Source organism: Bos taurus, chromosome 15 (assembly GCF_002263795.3).
Source record: "Bos taurus isolate L1 Dominette 01449 registration number 42190680 breed Hereford chromosome 15, ARS-UCD2.0, whole genome shotgun sequence".
Classification (NCBI taxonomy): domain Eukaryota; kingdom Metazoa; phylum Chordata; class Mammalia; order Artiodactyla; family Bovidae; genus Bos; species Bos taurus.
The window spans coordinates 53,932,540-53,954,079 of record NC_037342.1 but is presented as its reverse complement, the minus strand read 5'-3'; the positions used below and the strand labels follow the sequence as shown (position 1 = coordinate 53,954,079).

The following is a 21,540-nucleotide window of genomic DNA, read 5'->3' as shown; positions in this document are numbered from 1 at the left end:
CTTGCATAAAACAGTATAACAATCTTCGTTCCCTCTTTGACTACATTTACAGCCAGAATGATGATTTTGAAAGAGTGTAACATCTGGGTCATATCCTCGATAACATTTCAGGAAGCTGGTGGCTAATTGCATCATTTATGACATCAAGAAGGAAGCCATCATTTGCAAAGCACCTACGTGTTCTGAATTTATTCTGTATATAAATTACTTCACCCTTGACAATCCACGGTAACTTGTCTGAGCTCTAGTTTGATAAAGAACCTGAGGTTTAGAAATCTGCCCGTGGTCATACAGCCAGCAAGTAGTGAAGCCAGACTAACACAATGTGCAGGATCAGGACAAGAATTTCTTCTCAAGGAACTAAAACATGAGGTTGGCTGAAACTAAGATTTCCCACAGGGCTGAAAAGTGATGAAGACAGCAAATAACTTGTCCATCTCAGACTATGGGTATGCTATTTTAACAATATAAACTGAAAACCAGCCTTCTTCCTGTTCAGAGTTTGAATAATTGCATACACTCTTGCTGTCCTGTCAAGTAACAGACTCATCAGACACTCAGTTTGAAACACTGTTTTAAAACAACTTCTCAAATTTATTTAACTCATGTGAATAACATGGTAGTTTTTTTTTTGTTTTTTGTTTTTTTTTACAAAAAGAAAAAAACAGCCAGTACTTACTACTTACCAAGCCTCACAGACGGCTCAGAGTGTAGGCAGCGTACTGGGCACAGTGATCACAGGATTTGCATTATCCTTGCAAAGACAGAACTCCACCAGCACCAGAGGTTTGCAATTTGAAATGTGATTTTATTAGAGATCCCAATGTAATTTTTTAAAAAACGACTGGATTGTTGCTTTTTTAATTTTCCATTTCTAGTTAGAAAAATGACTAGAGGCAATGACAAAAATAACCATTTAAAAGGGATTCCTCTCCAGATATTTTTTTGTAAAGGTTTAAGTTCAGCCCTTCCAGCCTTCTCTCTGTCCTTTTACGTTTTAAAAAGAAAGAGGTTTGGAATATGTCAACCTTTACTCAGCTTGCTCACAAAGCCTCTGTCTTCTCAAGTTGTAGACATATCGCCGGGACTCATCTCCCAAACCTCTGGTTTTAATCAAGTCCATGGGGTGCCTGGCTGGAGGGGCCTGGATGACAGTTGCTTAAAGAAGCTCCTATTAATTAAAGGTCAGTCACAAACCTAACCTTAAACAGTAGATGGCTGACTGCATCACTTACGACATACACCAGGCAAAGGTGGATGGAGAAGAGGCAAGTCAGACATCCCTCCTCTGTTAGTCATGAGTCAGGCCAGCAGCTGAGCCTGCGTTCCTTTCCTCTCCTCGGAGCTCACTGTGCAAGGTCGACCACACCACCTCCATCCCCCAAGCTCACTGTCCAGCCATACAGGAAGTTGCTTCCAAGTTTTCACTAAATAAATGATTTTCCACGAATAAAAAATGAAAATGTTGAGATGTACCAATGACTTGGCTCTCTCCATCTCTTCTTGGGGAACCTTTACTTTTAAGCACGTGGGGAGTTAAAACTACAGAGGAGCGACACTGACAGCCAAGGTGCTTTACCTCTTTCTCATTACCTTTCTGGAAAACTGCTGTTTCTAATATTCAGGTTCCTTGAAGAGGAGAAATTTTACTTAACTGTCGTACACTGTGTGTAAGAAGGGACTTCTCTTTTTAGCCTTCATTTCACTGTGTGGGTTTCCCTCTCTAGGTCTTGACAGTGGGAAAGGGAGAGCGGAGAGGAGACAAAAATCACAAAGAGCAATATACAGCACACCCTCCGCCAGCAACATGACAAGTCCTCTAATATCATCAGTGCTGACTCTAAGTAATTTCTGGGGGTTGAATACATCATTACTTTCTATTTGTGCTCTGCCTCAGGCTTTTCCCTAACCACTAATTGCAAGTAAAGGTCTAGAGAGTAAGAGCTTTTGTGAAAGGGCTAGAACACAAGTAACATGCTGGTCTGTGGCCAGGTGTGTCAGTGTACTTTATAATGGAGGATAAGAGGATTACAGGCAGATTTTTGTTTCAGCCTTAGTCCAAGCTTTAAAAGACTTACAGAAAATACTTCACACAGAAGGGTGGTAGTGGGGAAGGGAGTGTAGGGGGATGATAGACACACCCAGTAAAATTCAGGGATAAAAAAATACCTGCATAAGTCCACGGAGCACAAAAGAACGAGGAGGATCACTTCCTGAGCCACACATGGATGGGTAAGGGCAAAGGATGGGTAGGACACAGTGGATTAGCCACTAATGGCTTCAGTGATAATTCAGAAACCCGTTCCAATATATTTTTGGAGTGAAACCTTCTCCTGGACAGGTCAAAATTGTGCTTAAAAAAATGTCATTAGAAGGTAACAGCTTTTTAAATATTCTTTTGCCTCTTGCGTCCAGGTGATTTCTTTTTTGCTGAAAACCAGAAGCCGTATAAACCTTACAGGGTGGAAGAACAGTCTTTTGACACAGGTGAGGCGAGGCGCTGGATGAACTTACACAGTAAGTGAGAGTCTGTACGTCCTGGGCTTGTCCCTTGACCACACCACATCTCTGACCTAGCAGAGATGGCAGTTCACTTTCTCTGGAAGAAGCCAGTAATGGCCACTTGTCTATTGGCTTTGCCCATAGCAGCAGTTCCCTTCTTTGGGCCCTTTCGTTCCTCTTTGGGTTCCTTTTTCACAGCCATGGCAGGAGGCCTATGGACAGAGGAAGTCTTCATCTTAAGCTCTTCTTCACTATCTGTGCAGGATTCACTCTCGTAGACTTTCTCAGTCACTGGTAGAACGAGGGAAAAAACAGGATATGGGTGGGTTGAGTCATTTAGAACACTGCTCTCTAGAGAGAGTAAGCTGTCTGGTTCACTCCAATCCCCTCAGTCCCACTGACCAAGAGAGGTGTGCTCACCGATCACCGCAGCTTAATACTGCTGGGAGATCAGATCCCACCTCAGGCTGGAGACAGTATCTTGAGCTCACAGGCCCGAGCTGTGGCTCAAAATCAACATTACCCCTATCCTGTCACTGCTGTGTCCCATCTTTGAGTGGGCCCGTATCATTTGATTGCCCAAATCCTGCATTTGGGCCTTGGTCTGTGCTAGCTAACTGCCTGAACCCTGTATGAGAACCGTCTGCTTCCAATCTCAAACACTTGCTTCTACCTCCACACTCTCACTGACTTCTTCAGTCTCACCTCCTGACCCACAGTGCTGCCATCGCCACCTCTGGTTTTCCCGCTCTTAGTCTCGGTTCCACCTGCTAGTCCCCGTCCTGCCTAGCTAGGCTCACTGCCATGGTACCTCCTGGCTAGCCCTGCCCTGATGTCACGAGGCTCCATGTGTCCTAAGTACAGAGAACTGGAGATTAGCTAGTTCCTCCCTTGTTCAGTTCTTGGTTCTCAGTGACCCAAGATTTAGCAGTGGTCTGCATCATGAAGACACTATCTCAGGCAAACTCAATCAGATGGCAAACCTGATAGTTTTAAGGAAAGACGATGATAAAATGAGAAAGTTACCAGTGCTTTTACTCCCTGTCGGCCAAGGGCATATTTTGCCTTTTCTCCTACCAAAATATTCACTGAATTCTTCCTACAGGAAACTTTTAAAAAAATCTCCATGAGTGAGGAGTCACTACAAGAAAGCCCCCAGGGCACAGGCACAGACAGTGGCTTCCAACAATGATGTTCCAGAACCGACGAGGTTCTTCAGTACTACTGCAGTGTACACAGCAACCACAAGAAACAGTACAATGCCACCCTCCTGTGACTTTAGAGAGATGCAGCAGCTGCACAACCAACACCACCTAAGCCCTTTCTCAGCACATGATGAAAAACGGAGAACTCCTTTTCTTAGCGGAACAGAGTAATATGCATATACATGCATATGCATAATATGCATAATACATATTCAAGTGAGCAAAGTGAAAGGTATTTTTTTTTCCCATTAAGGAACAGTGATAGTTTCAAGCTCTCAATTATTGATCATGTCTTTCAAATAAAATATGTCAGTCAAACTGTTCTAGAGGCATAGACTTTGGAATCAAATACACCTGTGTTCTAATACCTAGTATGTCACTTACCTAACCTCCAATTTTAATGTGTATCAGAATTACTTGAAGCCTTGTTTAAGCATGGATGGCTGGGCTTTATTTCCAGAGTGTTTAGATTCAGTAGGTCTGGGGCAGACCTGAGAATTTGCTTTTCTAACATGTTCCCAGGTGATACTGACATGCCGCTGGTCTGGGGGCCACACCTTGAGAATCACTGTTCGTTGCTTCCCTGTAAAAGGTCATCTGCTGCCTCAGAGAAAGTACAAATACATCCAGTAATCTCTGGCAAGCTCTCTTTAATGCTATATTTTCCCCTCATTGGCCATGCTGGAGATCAACTGGCTCTAGCAGTGGAGTATTCCTTCACCTTATCCGTCTATTCTTATTAAGGATGCATAATTAACAGTCGTCCTCCCACCCCCACCCCGCAAGAGTTCCTAGGATTTATCATTACTTTCAAGAGCCTAGAATTCACTTTGGGTGACTCCTGCCAACTTGGAGACTACATAAACACTAAAAAGTTTAAAATATATATTGAGCATTCTTGGAGGCCTTAAGGCTTCCCAGACCAGAGGCATTAGCATCTCCCATGAGCTTATTAGAAATACAGAATCTTAAGTCCTACCCTCAGGGCCTACTGAATCAGAATTTGAAATCTGGCAAGATCTTCAAGTAATGTATATACTCAGCAAAATGTAAGAAATGTTGCTCTCAGATTATTTAGAGACCTTCCATGGTAGGCCTATAGTGCAACAATTATGATTGCAGAACATCATCCCCATTCTGATGCCAAAGTACTACATAACTGGATTTTGGAACAAAATTATGAGCTGTTTACTCAATATCTCAAATCAGGCAAGTCCAAAGAGCCATCTATCTACACATACAGAAAAGACATGACTTACTACAAAACTTGCTCCTCCATAAGCTATATTCTGTATTAAACTGGTGGCATGTCTATAATATTAAACTTCAGCATCAATTAGCTCATTATTTCTTGACTAACCACTGGCTGTCTCATTGCCAGTTCTGTGCAATCCATTGCTTAAAGGAGTTAAAAATCAGTCAGGGCAGCATCAACAGAATTTCTTAAGCAGAACACTTGGTATAGCCCTTAAGAGCTAAAAGGAGCATTTCTATATTCAAAGCTGTAGCTACTTCAAACTACAGAACAAAGGAGATTTCAACTTAAAAATACAGGACCTTTATTTTAGCTGAACAACATGCCACTTTTCTGGGCTGCCATAAAAAAAAAAAAGGCCCAGTTTGTGGGGGTAACAGAATTCTTTTCCACTCAACTGTTTTGCTCTTATAAATCTACCCTGTCCAGAAGTCTACCCCACACATATCTCAGGGGCCCAGCTCCCCAGTCCCTGCAGTGAACTTACAGAAAGGGAAAGATCAGCTTTTTAAATCTACAGAATAACTGCGATCCAGCACAGGGCAGGACAAGCCCCCTGAGCTGGTACGTTTGGAACAGTCTGAGCACAGAGAGAAAAGCAGAACTCTTTTGTTGGTTACAGGAGCCAAGATTCATTAAGTTGAGTTTGGAATAAAAACTTTTCAAAAAAAATGTGCTATGTGAGCACAGTTTTCATTGTTGCATCCAAGGCTCTTAATAGTCCTGTCTGGAGACAGGAGTACAAAAAAGTTCACATCCCATACCTGGCCAAAACTTGAGAACTGTGTTTTGAACAAAGCAATATGTAATTAGCCACAAATCCCCAATGAACTCTTATAAAGGTATTTTTGATGCTTTTCTTTTGGGGTAGCAGGAGGAAAAAACTAGCACTGATGCTTCTGTCCTCTTAAAATGAAAACGAATAAAAAAATTCAATAGTAAATACATAAATTACCACTAACAAACCAAGAGGCTTGAAATTCATGACTAGAAGATTGAAAGCAAAAACAAATAAAACAAGACCAAAGTCCAGAATTCATAGGCTCACGAGAAAGTTGGCACTGCAAAGACCAAAATGTCCTGTGTGAGGAATTTTACTCCCCAAGCATATGCTACAGTGAAAGTGGCAGAGGCCTTTTCAGCTGAGTGAGGTAGGGAACCAGAGAGGCTCAAGGTCAATGAGATGTCTTCACTAGTTTTAACAAGCACACTGTTTGGAAAAGTTGATTCTTCATAGTCAATTAAACCTTTTTAAGACAAAAATGTGAACCAGAAAAGGAAAATCAAGAAAAGGGAAAAAATACTTCTCTACAAGAGCTGAGGTGTGGCAGATGCCACAGGAAAAAAGAAATGACACTTAAGGGCCATCTCCCTAACAAGAGGTTGAAGAGCCTAAACCCACAACTCATCACAAACACAAAAGATAGTACCAGGATTTTAACATTTCATCGGGACTCAAGTGATGACTCAAAGCCTGAATTGCATTTTCCCTCTACATCTCTGTAAAAGGAACATGCTTTTATCTAACATGACTTACAAAACAGGAAACACACAGGAAGTGATATGGAAGTCATACCCCTCTAAACAACAAATGGGACAAAATATGAAGACGACTCCTGACACTCTCTTCAGAGTCCAATCATCTGCAGGAGCCTCTTTTCCACAGTTCAAATGTATAAAATAAACGTTCAAAACAACCCCACTTGTTTCTCAGTGTCTTTGATAATACTTAAAGTTGGTATTGTGGTTTTCACCTTGAAAGTGTTTTTTTTAAATCTATTACTTCACGTGAATCTTCACAACAATCTCACATGTAGGCAAAATGGCTATTTTCCCCTCCACGCCACAGATAAGAAACTCCCCAACCAGAGACGCTGCAACTTTTATCCAAGATCTCAAGTGTATGAAACAAACAGGAAGCAGGTTCTCTGTAGTTGCAGTGTTCCCCGACTCAGCCACTCAGTGTGGGCCACAGCCAAGCAGCCAGCATCACATGGTGATGAGGCGCCCTGCTCTGTGAGGGATTAAGGTGCTCTCTACGGTCATAACTCTATCCCTGGAGCCAACATTTTTTCTTACCCATGCAGCCCTCCTCATCTGTAAAGGTTTTAGATTTCAGCACACGTTTTCGTTTTCTTTTGTTTTCTCCATCGGAGCCCTAAAAGGTCACAGGAAGATCAGAGGATACAACATTAAACTAACCAATCAAGCTGTAGAGAAGAACAAAATTTTTTTTTATCTTTTGACAATCACCCTCCAATATTTTATGAGGATAAAAAGTTACACAAGGTATCTACAAATTTCCCTTTAGGGGACCAGCCCAACCACAGACAAGTTATGCTCATTGATACCTCACTGTGAGAAGAGAGGCCGCATGCTGAGCAAAGAATTGTGTTCATTCAGTCAACAAACTTTTGTTGGAGAGAGTAGGCACCATGGTTAAAAAGACCAATACGACAACAGCCTTAGTTGGAGGAGAGAGACAAGGAACACAGACCACTGCGGTAAGGGCTTTAACGGAAGGCCACAGCAGATACTGGAAGTGCCCAGGGAAGGCCCCTAGACTGCAGGTCTCCAAGGCATCCAGCCTTGCTGCGGATACCTGCTAGTTCAGCCTCGACACTGCAACATTACAACTGTCTAATTCAGTATCAAAAAGGTTTACTTATACCAACTTCTTTTTCTCTCCACTGGCCTTTCACTCCATTTTCTTTTAAGCTAATGAGGAATTTAGTGCCAAATTTAAATGACAGTCAATGAATTAAGGAAAACTAATAATCATAAAGAAAAAAAAAAAACAAACCCAACTTCTCAATCCTTCATTATTTACACTTAAAGATGCAGACAAGACCCAGCTGAAGATTACTGGAAACTGTATTTCCCCATTTGCAGCCCTTTTCTAGAAGAGCAACAAAGACACATAAGTTGTTTGTTCTACTCTTTCACAAACTCTGCTACACTTAACTGTGCATAATGCCAATAGAAGTTGGATAGCACAGCTGCTCTGAAACTGGAAGTCATGAAAAACTAAAGAGCCCCCAGGATTGACCTCGGCTACATTCCTGAGATGATGCCCTATGGCTCAACTTGCCCTTCCTGTGAGAAGAGAGGGAATGTCCATTCTGTACCACCTACAGGAGAGCAGGATGAGATAGGAGCCAGCTACTGCCACATGTGAAGTGTAGAGCAGAGAACTAACGCAGCAGAGTGGCTTCATTCTTGGGCGATAAAGGACACATCCCAGTAAAGTTTTACCTTGACAGGAGGAGGCTCCGGCTCAGTCTTTAGCACTGGTTCAGGAGAAGGAGAAGGAGGAGGTGGGGATGGTGACTCAGCTTCATAAGCTCCAGGAGAGTCTGGTATGACTGAAATAAGGGAACAAACTTAGATAAGAGAACCACGACAGTGTCTGGTACAATGCCCGCTCACTAGTTCTCTACACTTCCACGTCCAGCAAAGGGTATTCTGCAAGCAGTAATTCACGACAATCAAGGACTGTGCAGTTATATATCTATTAATATACATATAACTAGACAGATATCTTTAAAATACACATTTTATCAATTTTCATATAAAGAGAATCAAAGAATCAAAAATTTTTAGAGCTGGCATCGTAAAGCAATTGTAGTCCAATTAAAAAAATTATTAGAGCTGGAATGTACCTTAGAGATCATCTTAGCTAGCTTCTAATTTTATAGATAAGTCAGGGTATGCAGTTGTTTTAAAAATATCCACTGATCATCTACCATGTGTCATCTATTTCAGTGACATTACTTCACTTTCGCCTTATAACAAACCTAAGAGACAAATACTATCATTCATACATTAGAGTTGGGTAAACAGAGGTTCTGAGAGGTTGATTAGCTTGCCAGGGGCACAGAGCTTGCAACTGAGGCAAGAGGTTTTAAACCCCAGTCAGTCTGATTCCGCAGCCTGACTATTTCAACTATCCCATGCTGCCTACCATGCAGGGACAGACATTTTCTTAAGATGAAGTAAGTGGAGAGAGTCCTCAGATTATACCAAGTGTGAGCACCTTTCAACGGAAGAGCTACAACTCCATTCCAACTACATTTGAAACACACCAACACATCCATCATTCCTTAAGCTTATGTCACTAAAAGCATACTGAAGGAGAACACTTGGGTTAATAATAAAGACTAAGGCAGACCAATATGGATCCTAGCATATGAAGGTGGGCAAGTTTTTAAAAAATCTCTATGAACTTCTGTTGTATGCAATAAATAATAGTAACAATGATTTTGTGACTGTGATTTAAGGACTATTTGCAATCACCTGAGATGTCCGTTAGACTTAAATTTTCCAGCTGACATTGAACAGCATAAACCATGGGGTTGTGGAATCATCTTTGAAATGATGATCACAATTATAGCTCTAACAACTAAGACTTGCTCATTATATGATCAGCAAGAAAAGAATATTTTAAGGAGACAAATATGATTATGGAAATGGTACCACCTGAAAAGAGAGCACCACCAGAGGGATCCCATCAGTTTTGAACAGTTCCAGAAACAGTGGTCTTAGTTTAAGGCCCATGAGAAGGGAAGTGAAAATCCTCAGCTGACCCATTGCTTAATCACCGCAAAGAAACTGCTGGTCAAGGGATTGGGGAGCTGCTTAGCCTCACCTGCTCCCTGAATCTCCTGGCTGTATTCAAATTCTTAGCACAAGTCTTGGATCTGAAATTCTCCCAACTCATTAGGTCAGTGTTAAAAATTATGACAGTGGAGAGTTCAAGGCCAAATGACCTAAAGAGGTGAAGCAGAACAACAGCCAGAAAGAAACAATAAATTACACACTTCAAGTATGAAATGGGCCCCCAAACTTTATAAACTCTAGGAAATAGAAACATAAAAGCAAAGTGGTCCAGCTATTAACCAGCACTGGGAGGCTAGAACATGTCAGGAGCTTGAGAAAGAAAAAGTCCAGTCAAACCACCAGAACCAAGCACCCATTTTCCTGAAGGTATAGTTATTAAGAAAGCTGTGAAGCAATGAGTTACAGTGGTAGGAGAGACGTTTATGCAGTGAGGACGCCAAAGAAAAGGAATTTTGAGTACTCAGTCATAAATTTATGAGTTCTGATTCTGTTTCCAGTTCTGCAACCACTTGACTTAACCAAGGAAAACACACAATCCCAGCGGCACCCTCTAAGACCCCCTCACTGCACGTGTGGAGCTGTTTAGAGCCCCCTTCAGACTCTTAAGCTCCATACAGGCAGAGGCACCACCACTTCCCTAGCGCTGAATATACAGTAACATTTTTAATAAAAGAATCATTTTCTGAACTATAATTGGGATGAGGAGCTTCTAAGTCAAGGAAGATTCGGCATATGCCTCCCTCTGCCTTCCACACACCCTCGATGAGAAACGTAACAATAATAAAGGAAAGAAATGTAACCCCCTCATAATAGGGAAGAGAATGTCACAGGAGCCAAGAGCTCCTCAGGAATAAGAAATTTCAACAAACCCTTGGAAGATGGAAGGCGGATGAGAAGAAGTTGACAAGAGAAGCATCAGTCAATTAGGTGAGTCTGATAGGAGAGGTTACTATTAATATATAACACTTATATATGTATTACTTAAATTTTTTTTTAATTACAATATTTTAAGAAAGGATAGGGAAAACAACTAGAATTTTCTGGGCTTACAAACATTAATCATTCATTTTTATAATAACCCCACAAAAATCACTATTACTATTTGTTTTATACAACCAAGGTTCAAAGAGACTTAATAAAAAAAATACTTGCCCACTTTCATATGTTAGAATCCATGTCTGTCTGCCTTAGTCTTTATTACCAAGACGACTGTACTCCTTCAACATATTTTTAGTGATATAAGCTATGGAATGATGGGTGCATTGGTGTGTTTTAAATATATTTGTAAGTGATTTTGCAGCTCTTCAGATGAAAGGTACTCAAGTAGTGAAACATCACTTACCCCAGGAAAGCACCCTTCACTGGGGCAGAATAAGAACTGTGGTAAAGATAATTGCAGGGATCTAGCAATGTAACCACTGTTTACCAGTTTTCTGGAAGAGATGGGTAATTAGAATTCCTGGAAACCATTCATAGCTTCCTAGGAAATTTTTTAAACTACTTATCTTAACCTTCAAAAAAGGGGTGGGGGTGGGTCATTTGCTTACCATTCTCTATAAACAATTTGCAAGGACTGAAAACGGTAGCAAAGCCTGAAACATACCAGTTAAAACTACTTTTTCCTAGCAATATAGATATTACTCTTCATGTTATTTCTTTCTGGGTCTGGCCTTTCTTTACTTTAGACAGAGAGTATACAGAACTGCTAACGGTGCTTATGAGTCTGCCAGGGAGAAAGAAAAAGGAATACTTTCTCGGGTATATAGTTAAGAATATGAAGTTGAAGGGAGTTTTCTGAGAGAAGGTACTTTCAAGTATATTATTACCATTAAACGCTTACTGACTTTCAACAGGAAAAGTGGGGTGAATATTAAGAAAACTGATTATATGTTAAGCATTGTCCTGGCACTTTTCAAACAGCATTTTATTTGATGTTCATAAAAGGCCTATCTTATGTGATAACATCCTATCTTAGAGAAGAGAAAACAAGGAACTGAAGAAGTAACCTGCCTAAAGTCACAGTCAGTAGTGGAGGTAAGCTTTTAAACCCAGGTCTGTCTGACTCCAAAGTCTCTGCCATTTGCTCCACTTCTGTTGCCAACTTCTAGCTGAAGATAGCTTACTGAACTGACAGCACATATTCAGCATAGCAGAAATAAAGCAATAGCAGGTTAGAGACTGTATGAAGGTTTAAAGTAAAATCCCATTGGCTCTGAGACAAAGAAGAAATTTAGGAATAAAATGGCAATAGTTTATAAATTTAGTCAAATGCCAAAAATTATCTTTCCCAGATAAAAAAAATCTGAGTGCCTCTGCTCTGTATCATGTTATAATGGGTTGCCCACCTCTTTCACATTTCTTCTCCCTTCCAGACTAAATAACCCCACTCTTATTTCTAGTCACTTAAGAGTATCATTTTTGTGAGCTAAGGATTAGAACTACAGAGAGTATTTCAGAAGTATGTAAAGAGTGTTCAATCAATCACAGTATTACGGCTGACTCCTTCACTAATACTAGAGTATCTAGTTTATTTTTTAATGTATATTAAGGCTGATGATTTCAAAGACTTATCCAGAATCTTCCTCAAGTTCTTTTCCTGGTTGGAATTAGGGATGACTGCTCCAGTTAGCACACATTCCTAAGTTACCTTCTAAGTTATTTTCCTATGTGTCTGCAGAGTTGCCTCTATTTCCTCAACTCTTAACCAATCAGAATGTTCCTTGATGGTTGTTTCATCTACACACTTCGAAATCTTCCTTTCTGTGATCTTGGTTAAATCATTTTGATAAATGACATGGAATGAGGATTCAGCATCCCACTGGGATGCTCACAATACCAAATCCCTATCTGTTTCACAGTCAACAAAAACCCTAAGTCGAGGGAGGAGTCCAAGGTGCAGCCCTGCCATAGGCACAGTCAACCTGCTTGTACAGTTTCTCAGGTCTGTTCGTTTCCTTTGTGTGACTGCCATCTATAATTTGTTTTTCAGCTCACTCGAGATAACACTCCCCCAGTTTGGGTTGCCTCTGTTACCACTTTTAGTGCTTCTTATAGTAGTTTCTGGTAAGACTGGAGTTTAACAAGTTTAGCTTTGCCCTTCAACAGCATAGCAGGTTTCTTTTTTTGCATTCATTTCTCTTTAATCTCTTAAAGAATCTCTCAGTTTGTTTGCTTTCGTCTACCTTTACATGATGCTGAATCCCTTTGGATGAGAGTTCTGGCCATTTCCTAAAATAATATGCCATGAATTCATGGAGAATCAATCACAGCAGCTCAAGCTTTTCACCACCAGTTCTCAGAGCAGGCTTTTCAGAGATGAAGTCATATGGCATATCAGTCCAACCCAGAAATCCTTCTCTTTGGTCTTTTTAAAAAAAATTTACTTGGCTGTACTGGGTCTTAGTTGCGGCACTAAGGGATCTTCATTGCCACGTGCATGAAGAATCTTAGTTTCATGTAGGATCTAGTTCCCTGACCAGGGGTTGAACCTGGGCCCCATGTACTGGGAATGCAGTCTTAACCAGTGGACCATCAGAGAAGTCCCTCCTTTTTCTATATATTTTCATTTACATAATTTGGGAAGAATACTTGAATTGGCTCTTAGACTACTTGATCTTCTCTTAAAAGGCACATTAATTTTCCAGGCGAGATTCTTGCCCGTACTCTGTACTTATTTTACAGCAGTGTCTACAACTTAAAACTAGGAGGGTCCACAGTGTCATTCCTTTTCCACAACAACAATGCAGATTCATCTCAGTGTGCTTTTACTTATGTGGTACAAAACAGCACCATTACCCCTGATGCCTACAATCTCACTTTTTATAAGACACACATGAAGGTACCCAAAGGAAGAGCTCCATTTTATTTTTTAAAAAAGAAAATATCCTTGATAATAAATATAATAATAATCCTTATCCTCCTTCTCTTTGTGTTTGCTACTTTCACAAATTACCAGAAGATTATGGTTCTTGTTAAAAGGTTAAAAGTTGGTTTTGAACAGAAACAGGTACACTGTGTCTCTCAGTCCTAGGATTACTATTGTCACTGCAACCCATAATAAGCAACTTTTTAGCTTCTTGAGCTAAAGTCATCACAAGAAGAACTGACCCTTCTGTGGACCGAATATTTGTGTTCCCTCAAAATTTATATGTTGAAGCCCAAATCATCAATAGTAGCAGGAAAGGGACCTTTGGGAGATAAAACGAGGACAGGACTGTAATGAATGAGATTAGAGACACAAAGAAGATGATTTCTTTCTCTACCATGGATAACACGAAAGGAGGTATTCTTCTACAAATGAGGAAGAGAGCCTCTCCCAGGAACTGAATCAGCTTGTACCTTGATTTTGAACTTCTCAGCCTTCAGAACTATAAGGAATAAAGTCCTGTGGTTTATGCCTCCCAGTCTATGGTATTCTTATAATAGCAGCCCAATTTGACTGAGACAATCCCACTAGCCAAAAATTAAAATTTTAAATTAAAATTTAAAATAAAAAAATTAGCAATGCCCACCTTCATCTTCACTGCTATCAGACTCAGGAAGTTTGATTCTTCTCCTCTTTTTCTTCATGTTTTCAGTTTCTTTTGTCTCATCATCAGATAACTCCATTTGCTTCCTCCTGTTGCCATTTGGGAATAATTTAAGCATGTTACACAAAATAAAAATGTAAGTATTCATAAGCTACTATCGGCCTTGCTTCATAATTCATGAACTTAATTCCAGAGGGTAGAAAATAAAAGTAGGATACTCCACTAACTGCCCACACACAACTAAGTCACTTCAGAATAAAAACTTCCTCTAGCTCTCTAAAGACCACTGTAAGCTACTTACCAGATCATTGAAAATTTCTTTAAATTCCTTACTTCCCCTACTTTTGATTCAGTCATTCAACAAGCATTATGAATGCATTCATAATTCATTAAGTCAACAAGCATTATGAATGCAACAGTTGAATGACTGTTGATTCAGTCATTCAACAAGCATTAAATAAGCAGCTACTACTTACATAAAGACGTTTTGCTAAACACCCAGATGCAAAGATCAAAAAAGTACCATTGTTCTTAAGAAGCTCTGGCAGGAAAAACAGATACAAATACCACTGACTATAAAATACAATATGATAAATTTTTCTGAACAAATAAATGTTAAGTGACATGAGTCTTATTTTAAAATCAAAATCTAAACAGTTTATCAGATAGAAAAGGGAGACATAATTTTATAAAGAAAGAACAACATGAACAAAGGCATAGGCAGAAAACATTAAGGTGACTCTAACTCTAAAATCACTGTGGATAGTGACTGCAGCCATGAAATTAAAAGACACTTGCTCCTTGGAAGAAAAGCTATGACAAACCTACAAAGCGTATTAAAAAGCAGAGACATCACTTTGCTGACAAAGGTCCATATAGTCAAAGCTATGGTTTTTTCCAGTAGTCACATATGGATGTGAGAGTTGGACCATAAAGAAGGCTGAGTGCCAAAGAATTGATGCTTTTGAACTGTGGTGCTGGAGGACTCTTGAGAGTCTCTTAGACAGCAAGGAGACCAGACCAGTCAATCCTAAAGGAAGTCAACTCTGAATATTCATTGGAAGGACTGATGCTGAAGCTGAAGCTCCAAAACTTTGGCCACCTGATGCAAAGAGCCAACTCACTGGAAAAGACTGCTACTGGCAAAGACTGAGGGCAGGAGGAGAAGGGGATGACAGAGGATGAGATGGTTGGATGGCATCACAGACTCAATGGACGTGAGTCTGAGCAAACTCCAGGAGACAGTGAAGGACAGGGAAGCCTGGTGTGCTGCAGTCCATGAGGTTGCAGAGTCAGACACGACTTAGCAACTGAACAGCAACAATGACATAATAAAAAAACCTAAATTCATCTTGACATTATTTAGCTCTTCTATCTGGATACTCCACCACACTATTCATTCAATCAACAATAATTTATCAAGGGCCTACTGTGTGTTACAGACACAAATAAGGACAAGACATAGTTTTTACCTTCAACCATACTTTTTTTTTTTAATTTTTCATACTTCTTATATAACAAATATCAATATATTTTTTTACCTTAAGCTAGACAAAGAATAAACCCAAAGCAGAAGGAAATAATAAAGAGCAGAAATCAATGAAACAGAAAATTTTAAACGGTAAAAGTTATTTTTCAAGAAAACTAATAAAATCAGTAAGACTTTTATAAGATTGATAAAAAGTATATAGTACCAGTACTAGGAATGAAAGAAGAAATCTGTAGCAATACCTACAGATTCTGTAGATATTCAAAGAATAAGGTTATATATATTAAGAACAATTTTAACTTAGATGAAATACATTTTTTTAAAAACACATTCAAAACTGACCACAAAAGAATAAAGATGTACTTGAATAGCTCTATTTAAAGAAATCAAATTCATAATAAAAATTTTCCCACAAAGAAAACTCCAAGCCTGGATCCACTGGTGAATTTTATCAAATTTTTAAGAAAAAAAAAAACCAAAACATATCTTACATAAACTCTTTTGGAAAACAGAGGAAGAAGATACTCCTCTTAACTAATCACATGAAATGAGCATAACTTTGATACTGAAATCTGGTAAAGACATTACCAGCAAAGATAATATAACTGATTATACCCCCATAAACATAGATGCAAAAAATTATTAACATTAACAAATCAAATCTAGCAATAATAAAAAGGATAATACATCATGACCAAGTGGGGTTTATCTCAAGAATGCAAGGTTGGTTTAAAATTTGAGAACTAGTCGGTGTAATTCACCACATTAACAGAAACACCATACATTTACCTCAATAAATGTAGAAAAAGTATCTGTCAAAATTCAACACTCATTTATAAACACCATACATTCACCTCAATAAATGTAGAAGAAGTATCTGTCAAAACTCAACACTCATTTTATAAAACATCAAACTAAGAACAGAAAAGAACTTCCTGAATCTGGTAAAGTTCATGTATTAAAATGCCAACTCTTTGCGACCCCATGGACTGTATAGTACATGAAATTCTCCAGGCCAGAATACTGGAGTGGGTAGCCATTCCCTTTTCCAGGGGATCTTCCCAACCCAGGGATTGAACCCAGGTCTCCCGCGTTGCAGGCGGATTCTTTACCAGCTGAACCACAAGGGAAGACCATGTGTTAAAAACAGAGAGTTAACATCCCACTTGGTGGTGAAATACTGAACGTGATCCTGGCAGTAACTATCAATGAGAATTGTACTCACGGGAGGAGACATTTTAACCCATCCATATCACACATTCTGAGGAGGTGAGGCCCACTGGACAGAGCTTTGACCCTCTGCAACTTCAGCATTTTGTTTATGTTTTCTAATAGAGTGGCCACAACCTTGCCACAAAACTCAAGTATTTCTGGGCCTATCAGTGCTGACAGTGTCCTTTAGAATTTCTTTCAACAGACCAGTTCCTACCAACTATGAGGTAGTGTCTCAAATTCCTGGATTCATTTTTAACAGCTTGTGTGCTTTTTATTTTCTTTTCTAATTACATTTTACCACTTGAAAAATAAACTCATTGATACAAAAAGAAAACAAAGAACTTTTTCTCTTAAATTTCACTGGAAACAGTAACCCCTCATCTGGCAATCTAAGGTGAAAAACAGCCACAGAGACATATGCTCAGGCACACTTACGCCATGCCCACAAGTATAAACTGAAGTAAAGAAGACAATCAATTTAGATCAATGGGGCCCCAAAAAACTGGCTTTGGGCTCTACATCACCCGAACTGGTTGATTCAAGTTCTGCTTCACTAGATAAGCTATGGAGCGTCTCTCTCAATTTTGGTTATACAGCTGTATCCCTAAGGCATTAAGTAGGATTTAGTACTCAACTGAAAACTGCCTGCCTGTCAATAAGCCCAGACCTTTTCACCCCCAGCAGAGACACTCTTCCCTCACAAGCAACAAAATTTTCCTACCTTTTTTTTTCTTTCTGTTGCATCCTAACAGGCTCTGCTTTTTTGCTAGATTTCTTCAGGTCCACAGGGGCTGCCAGCTTTGGTTCAGTGACAGACAGAGGAGGTTGCTCCACTTTTTTTTCTTCTTTCACTTCTTGTTCTGAATCCAAATTGACTTTAAGTTTATCTATAAATAAAGTATAGCAGATGATATATAACCCCGTCGTGCAATATTAATTTATCATTCCTTTGACAGTTTACTAAGTGCCAGGTAATATATTAGGAACATGGGCTAAAGGGATGAAAAACAGTCCCCGTCCTAACAGAGCTCATGGTCTAGTCAAGAGAACATTTCTCCTTTCCAACTACCACTCTAGTTGAAACTGTTTTCATTTCTGCCTCCTGCTAATCCCTCATTATATCATAGCCCCCAGGCCAAATGATAGTAAAAGTAGGACTTAGAAAAAAATGAATACAAATTTATGAAGTACCAACATTCTCATTTGTTATGAGGAAATTAAGAGTCAGAGGGATTAAAGATGTTTCCCAAGAATATGCAGCTTATGAATTATGACAGCAGAAAAGCATCTCCTTTTTATACTGAAAAAAATATGAAAAACCTTTTTAAGCAAAGAAAGATAACAGATGACGACTTCCTAATTTGTCACCAATGCTGCAATTTTTAAAAATATATAAAACATTAAGGTGTTTGTTACTGAGACAGAATTCATATATCATAAAATTTACCCTTATAAACTGTACAATTCAGTGCTTAATTCCAACACCACTATCCAATTTTAGAACATTTCATCACCTCTAAAAGAAATCCTGTACTCCACAAACCATCCCTTAACAACCTCTCTGTCTCTCTAGGTTTGCCTATTCTGAACCTTTTGTATAAATGGAATCATATAACATGTGGCCTTTTGTGTTCAGCGTCTTTCATTTTGCCATTTTCAAGGTTCATCTATTTTGTAGCATGTCTCAGTACTTCATTGCTTTTTATAGCTTAAAAGTATTCCATCTGTCACATATTGTCTACCCATTCATAAGATGAAAGACCTTAGCATGATACGTTTTCACAGGAGGAGGAAGCCCTCCTTATGCACTGTGTGTACATGTGCTCAGTCATGTCTGACTCTGTGCAACCCCATGGACTGTAGCCCGCCATGCTCCTCTATCCATGGGATTTTCCAGGCAAGAATAATGGAATGGGTTTCCATTTCCTCCCCAAAGGAATCTTCCTGACCCAGGGATCAAACCCACATCACTTGTATCTCCTGCACTGGCCTTATGCATTGGGCCTGAAATAATACAATCATGCTTTCCCAGTAACCTGAAAGTAGCAAATTTTCATTATTTTTTTCAGAATATAAAAATGTTTTATGATAGCTTTTATGGGAAATAAAAAAACTATTACCCCAATCTATCCCCTAACTACCATTTTGACCATCACAGAAAAGCAGATTTCTGACTAATTTTGCTTGCATAGGCATGTAACAAAATTGCTTCCCACAAAATCTTTGTAAAGCATTATGCTCCAAGAAGTGTGCCATAATTACCCTTCAACTCCTGCATTCTTCCTGGTATTCTGGCCACATACCCTCAGGGGATGTGTATTTGATATGAGAAGTACGGAAATATGTGATTATTGGTTCTTTTTATTTGAAAGAATTCTCACCCAAATATATATTTTTAAATAAAGGAGATTTGCTTTCTCAAAATGTAAATATTTATAAATGGTCATTACTACCTGGGCCCTCTTAATTCAAACTGAGGTCTAGTTCATTACTGTAAGTAATCTGCAAAAATAAGAAAGGCAAAAAATTTGTTTTTGCAGCCCCTTAGGAAACAGAATGGTCATACCAGGCAAACCGACAAAGCATCCAAGATATTAACAGTACACTGTTTAACCAAGCAACTTCCCTTTTACTTTAATCACTCATTTTCAAGAACCCTATTATTTAATTCTCTTTCCAAGGCAGGAAGTAAAATCAAAAATAAGTAAACTATCCTTCAGGAGATCTCAACCAAACCCAGCTCACCAGTAAAATCCACTGTTCCAGTCGGTTATGTTCATCAATACACAGGTTTGTAGACTGCAAATTTATGTCAGGATGTAGGAAAACCACAGAGTAGTGTGTTAGATGGGTAAAAACTGTACAAGGTGGCCTTCACCTCCGATAAAAGGTTATTATATTAACATTCACATATTAGTCAAAGGAACCTAAGAACATGCTTACTCATAGCAGCTTTTCCAAAAAAATTGCTTATGACATTCCCCTTCCCTGGTGCCTTGGGGCCTACCGAAGATGCCTGAAAGCAAAGCAAAAGAAAACACACATGATTTTTTTTTCTGTGTTTAGGCTGTTCTTCAAGAAACAGTAAAAAATGTCAATAGTAGAACACACTGTCGTGATCATAGAGCCTCTATATTACCATGCCAGAGTGCGTACATACTAGGTATAAGAACAAAGCCAGACCACACAGCGTTTGGTATTCATCTCCAAAGCTTAGTTTCTCATAGTTTTTATAAAATTATTATCCATGAATGTGTCTAAACATTTTTTTATTATATTTAAAAACTACTTACTTTGACAGAATTAAAACAGATCAGAGGCAATATGGTACAAAACGGGGAAAAACCTTCAGAACATTACATTTGTAATCACCGTAAGTGGAACTGCATTCTGGTTCCACCACTTAACAACAATATGACATCCAAATTACTTAACAAGATGACCTCTCCCTCACAGAACGGAAAATGAGGATTTAAACAAAGATCAAACTATCGGCCCAAGAATTAAACGACCTACACCAAAGTAGAAAAAACTAGAACTAAATATCAGAACCTTATATAATTAAACCACAACCACTGGAATTATCAAATGCTTTCTAGTTCCCCATTCTGAGCTGAGAGAAGACTTACATTCATTACTTCTTTAGCCTCTGTTTTGGTTTCCTTATTGGCATCTTGGGCTTTAGAAGCAGCTTTAGAAGCAAACATGCCCATGATTCCTTTGGGCTGCTGGGAACTCTGTTTGGGGACAGGTGGGCCGTGACCATTGGTTGTCAGCTCATCGCTGGCTTGCATCTCAGGTGATACCGGAGGATCTGACTGCTCAAGCTTTTCAGAAGAGGAGGATTCGGCAGGAGCTCTAGGAACTGCAGCTGCACACTGGATGGCACTAAACCTGAGGACAGAAATGTCACATTAAATTAACTGTCCATATCAAACCTTCCTTTCAAACTCTTGCTTCTTCTACACAATGCTTTCTAACCCTAATACTATAAAATTAGGAAATTTTACAATTAAAATGGATTTTAGAAATAAGTTTGTGCAACAAGTACTGGAGAGAGGTGAGTGAAGTCCTAGATTATACATCTTGTTGGTAATAAAACTAAGACTGAAAACAGGTGTCTTCTACCAAACTGTATGGGTATTTTTGCTTTTTTGAAAAAGCACCCTAATTCAAAATAGTAAGAATATACCAAACAATACGAAAATATTAGTAATTTCACCAACTGTGGTAAACCAAATGGTTATCTCTTATTTTTAAAGACCTCTACCTTATAGGGCTAGATATACCATAAATATTGACTAACTCAAAATTAAAGCTTTAAATATTAACAAATTTCCTGGCAACTCTCCTGACCAGAATGGATCATGCTTTAGAACACGGAATAAGCTGGGAACAGAGCCACTAGCTCCTGTAACCTGTGGTCCTTTATAGTCATTTGTTAATAATTTATAATAATCTCAACTAACAGCACCAGAGAAGTCTGCCCATAGCCAAGTGAAAAATTTGGCACACTTTGCATGCCATATTAAAGGGAACATTCATCTCTTCCTCTGTAATCACTGTAGATGTGCCTGTTTCACAAAAATCCAAAATATAGTGTTCTATGTTGTAAATGGGTAACTGATCCATCCTTCTGAAATGGTTGTACTTAAAGCAAAGTTTTCCAACATTTCCTGACAAAGAACAACATTTTATTTCCCTCAGTCTTTTGCTTATTGAGGA

General features: G+C 39.1%; 1 protein-coding gene across 5 annotated transcripts in view; it reads right to left on the bottom strand.

The window, feature by feature from the left end:
* Window positions 1-561: 561 nt before the first annotated feature.
* The window catches only part of POLD3 (DNA polymerase delta 3, accessory subunit), a 44,346-nt gene continuing 23,367 nt past the window's right edge, over window positions 562-21,540 (bottom strand). For 4 of the 5 annotated variants that reach the window (NM_001167904.3, XM_010812697.4, XM_010812698.3 and 1 more), the window contains 7 exon segments: window positions 562-2,793; window positions 7,042-7,120; window positions 8,218-8,327; window positions 14,094-14,200; window positions 17,537-17,702; window positions 19,759-19,831; window positions 20,445-20,709. In NM_001167904.3, the coding sequence (NP_001161376.1) occupies window positions 2,591-2,793; window positions 7,042-7,120; window positions 8,218-8,327; window positions 14,094-14,200; window positions 17,537-17,702; window positions 19,759-19,831; window positions 20,445-20,709 (1,003 nt within the window). In that variant the 3' untranslated portion in view covers window positions 562-2,590. 5 annotated transcript variants of the gene reach the window in all.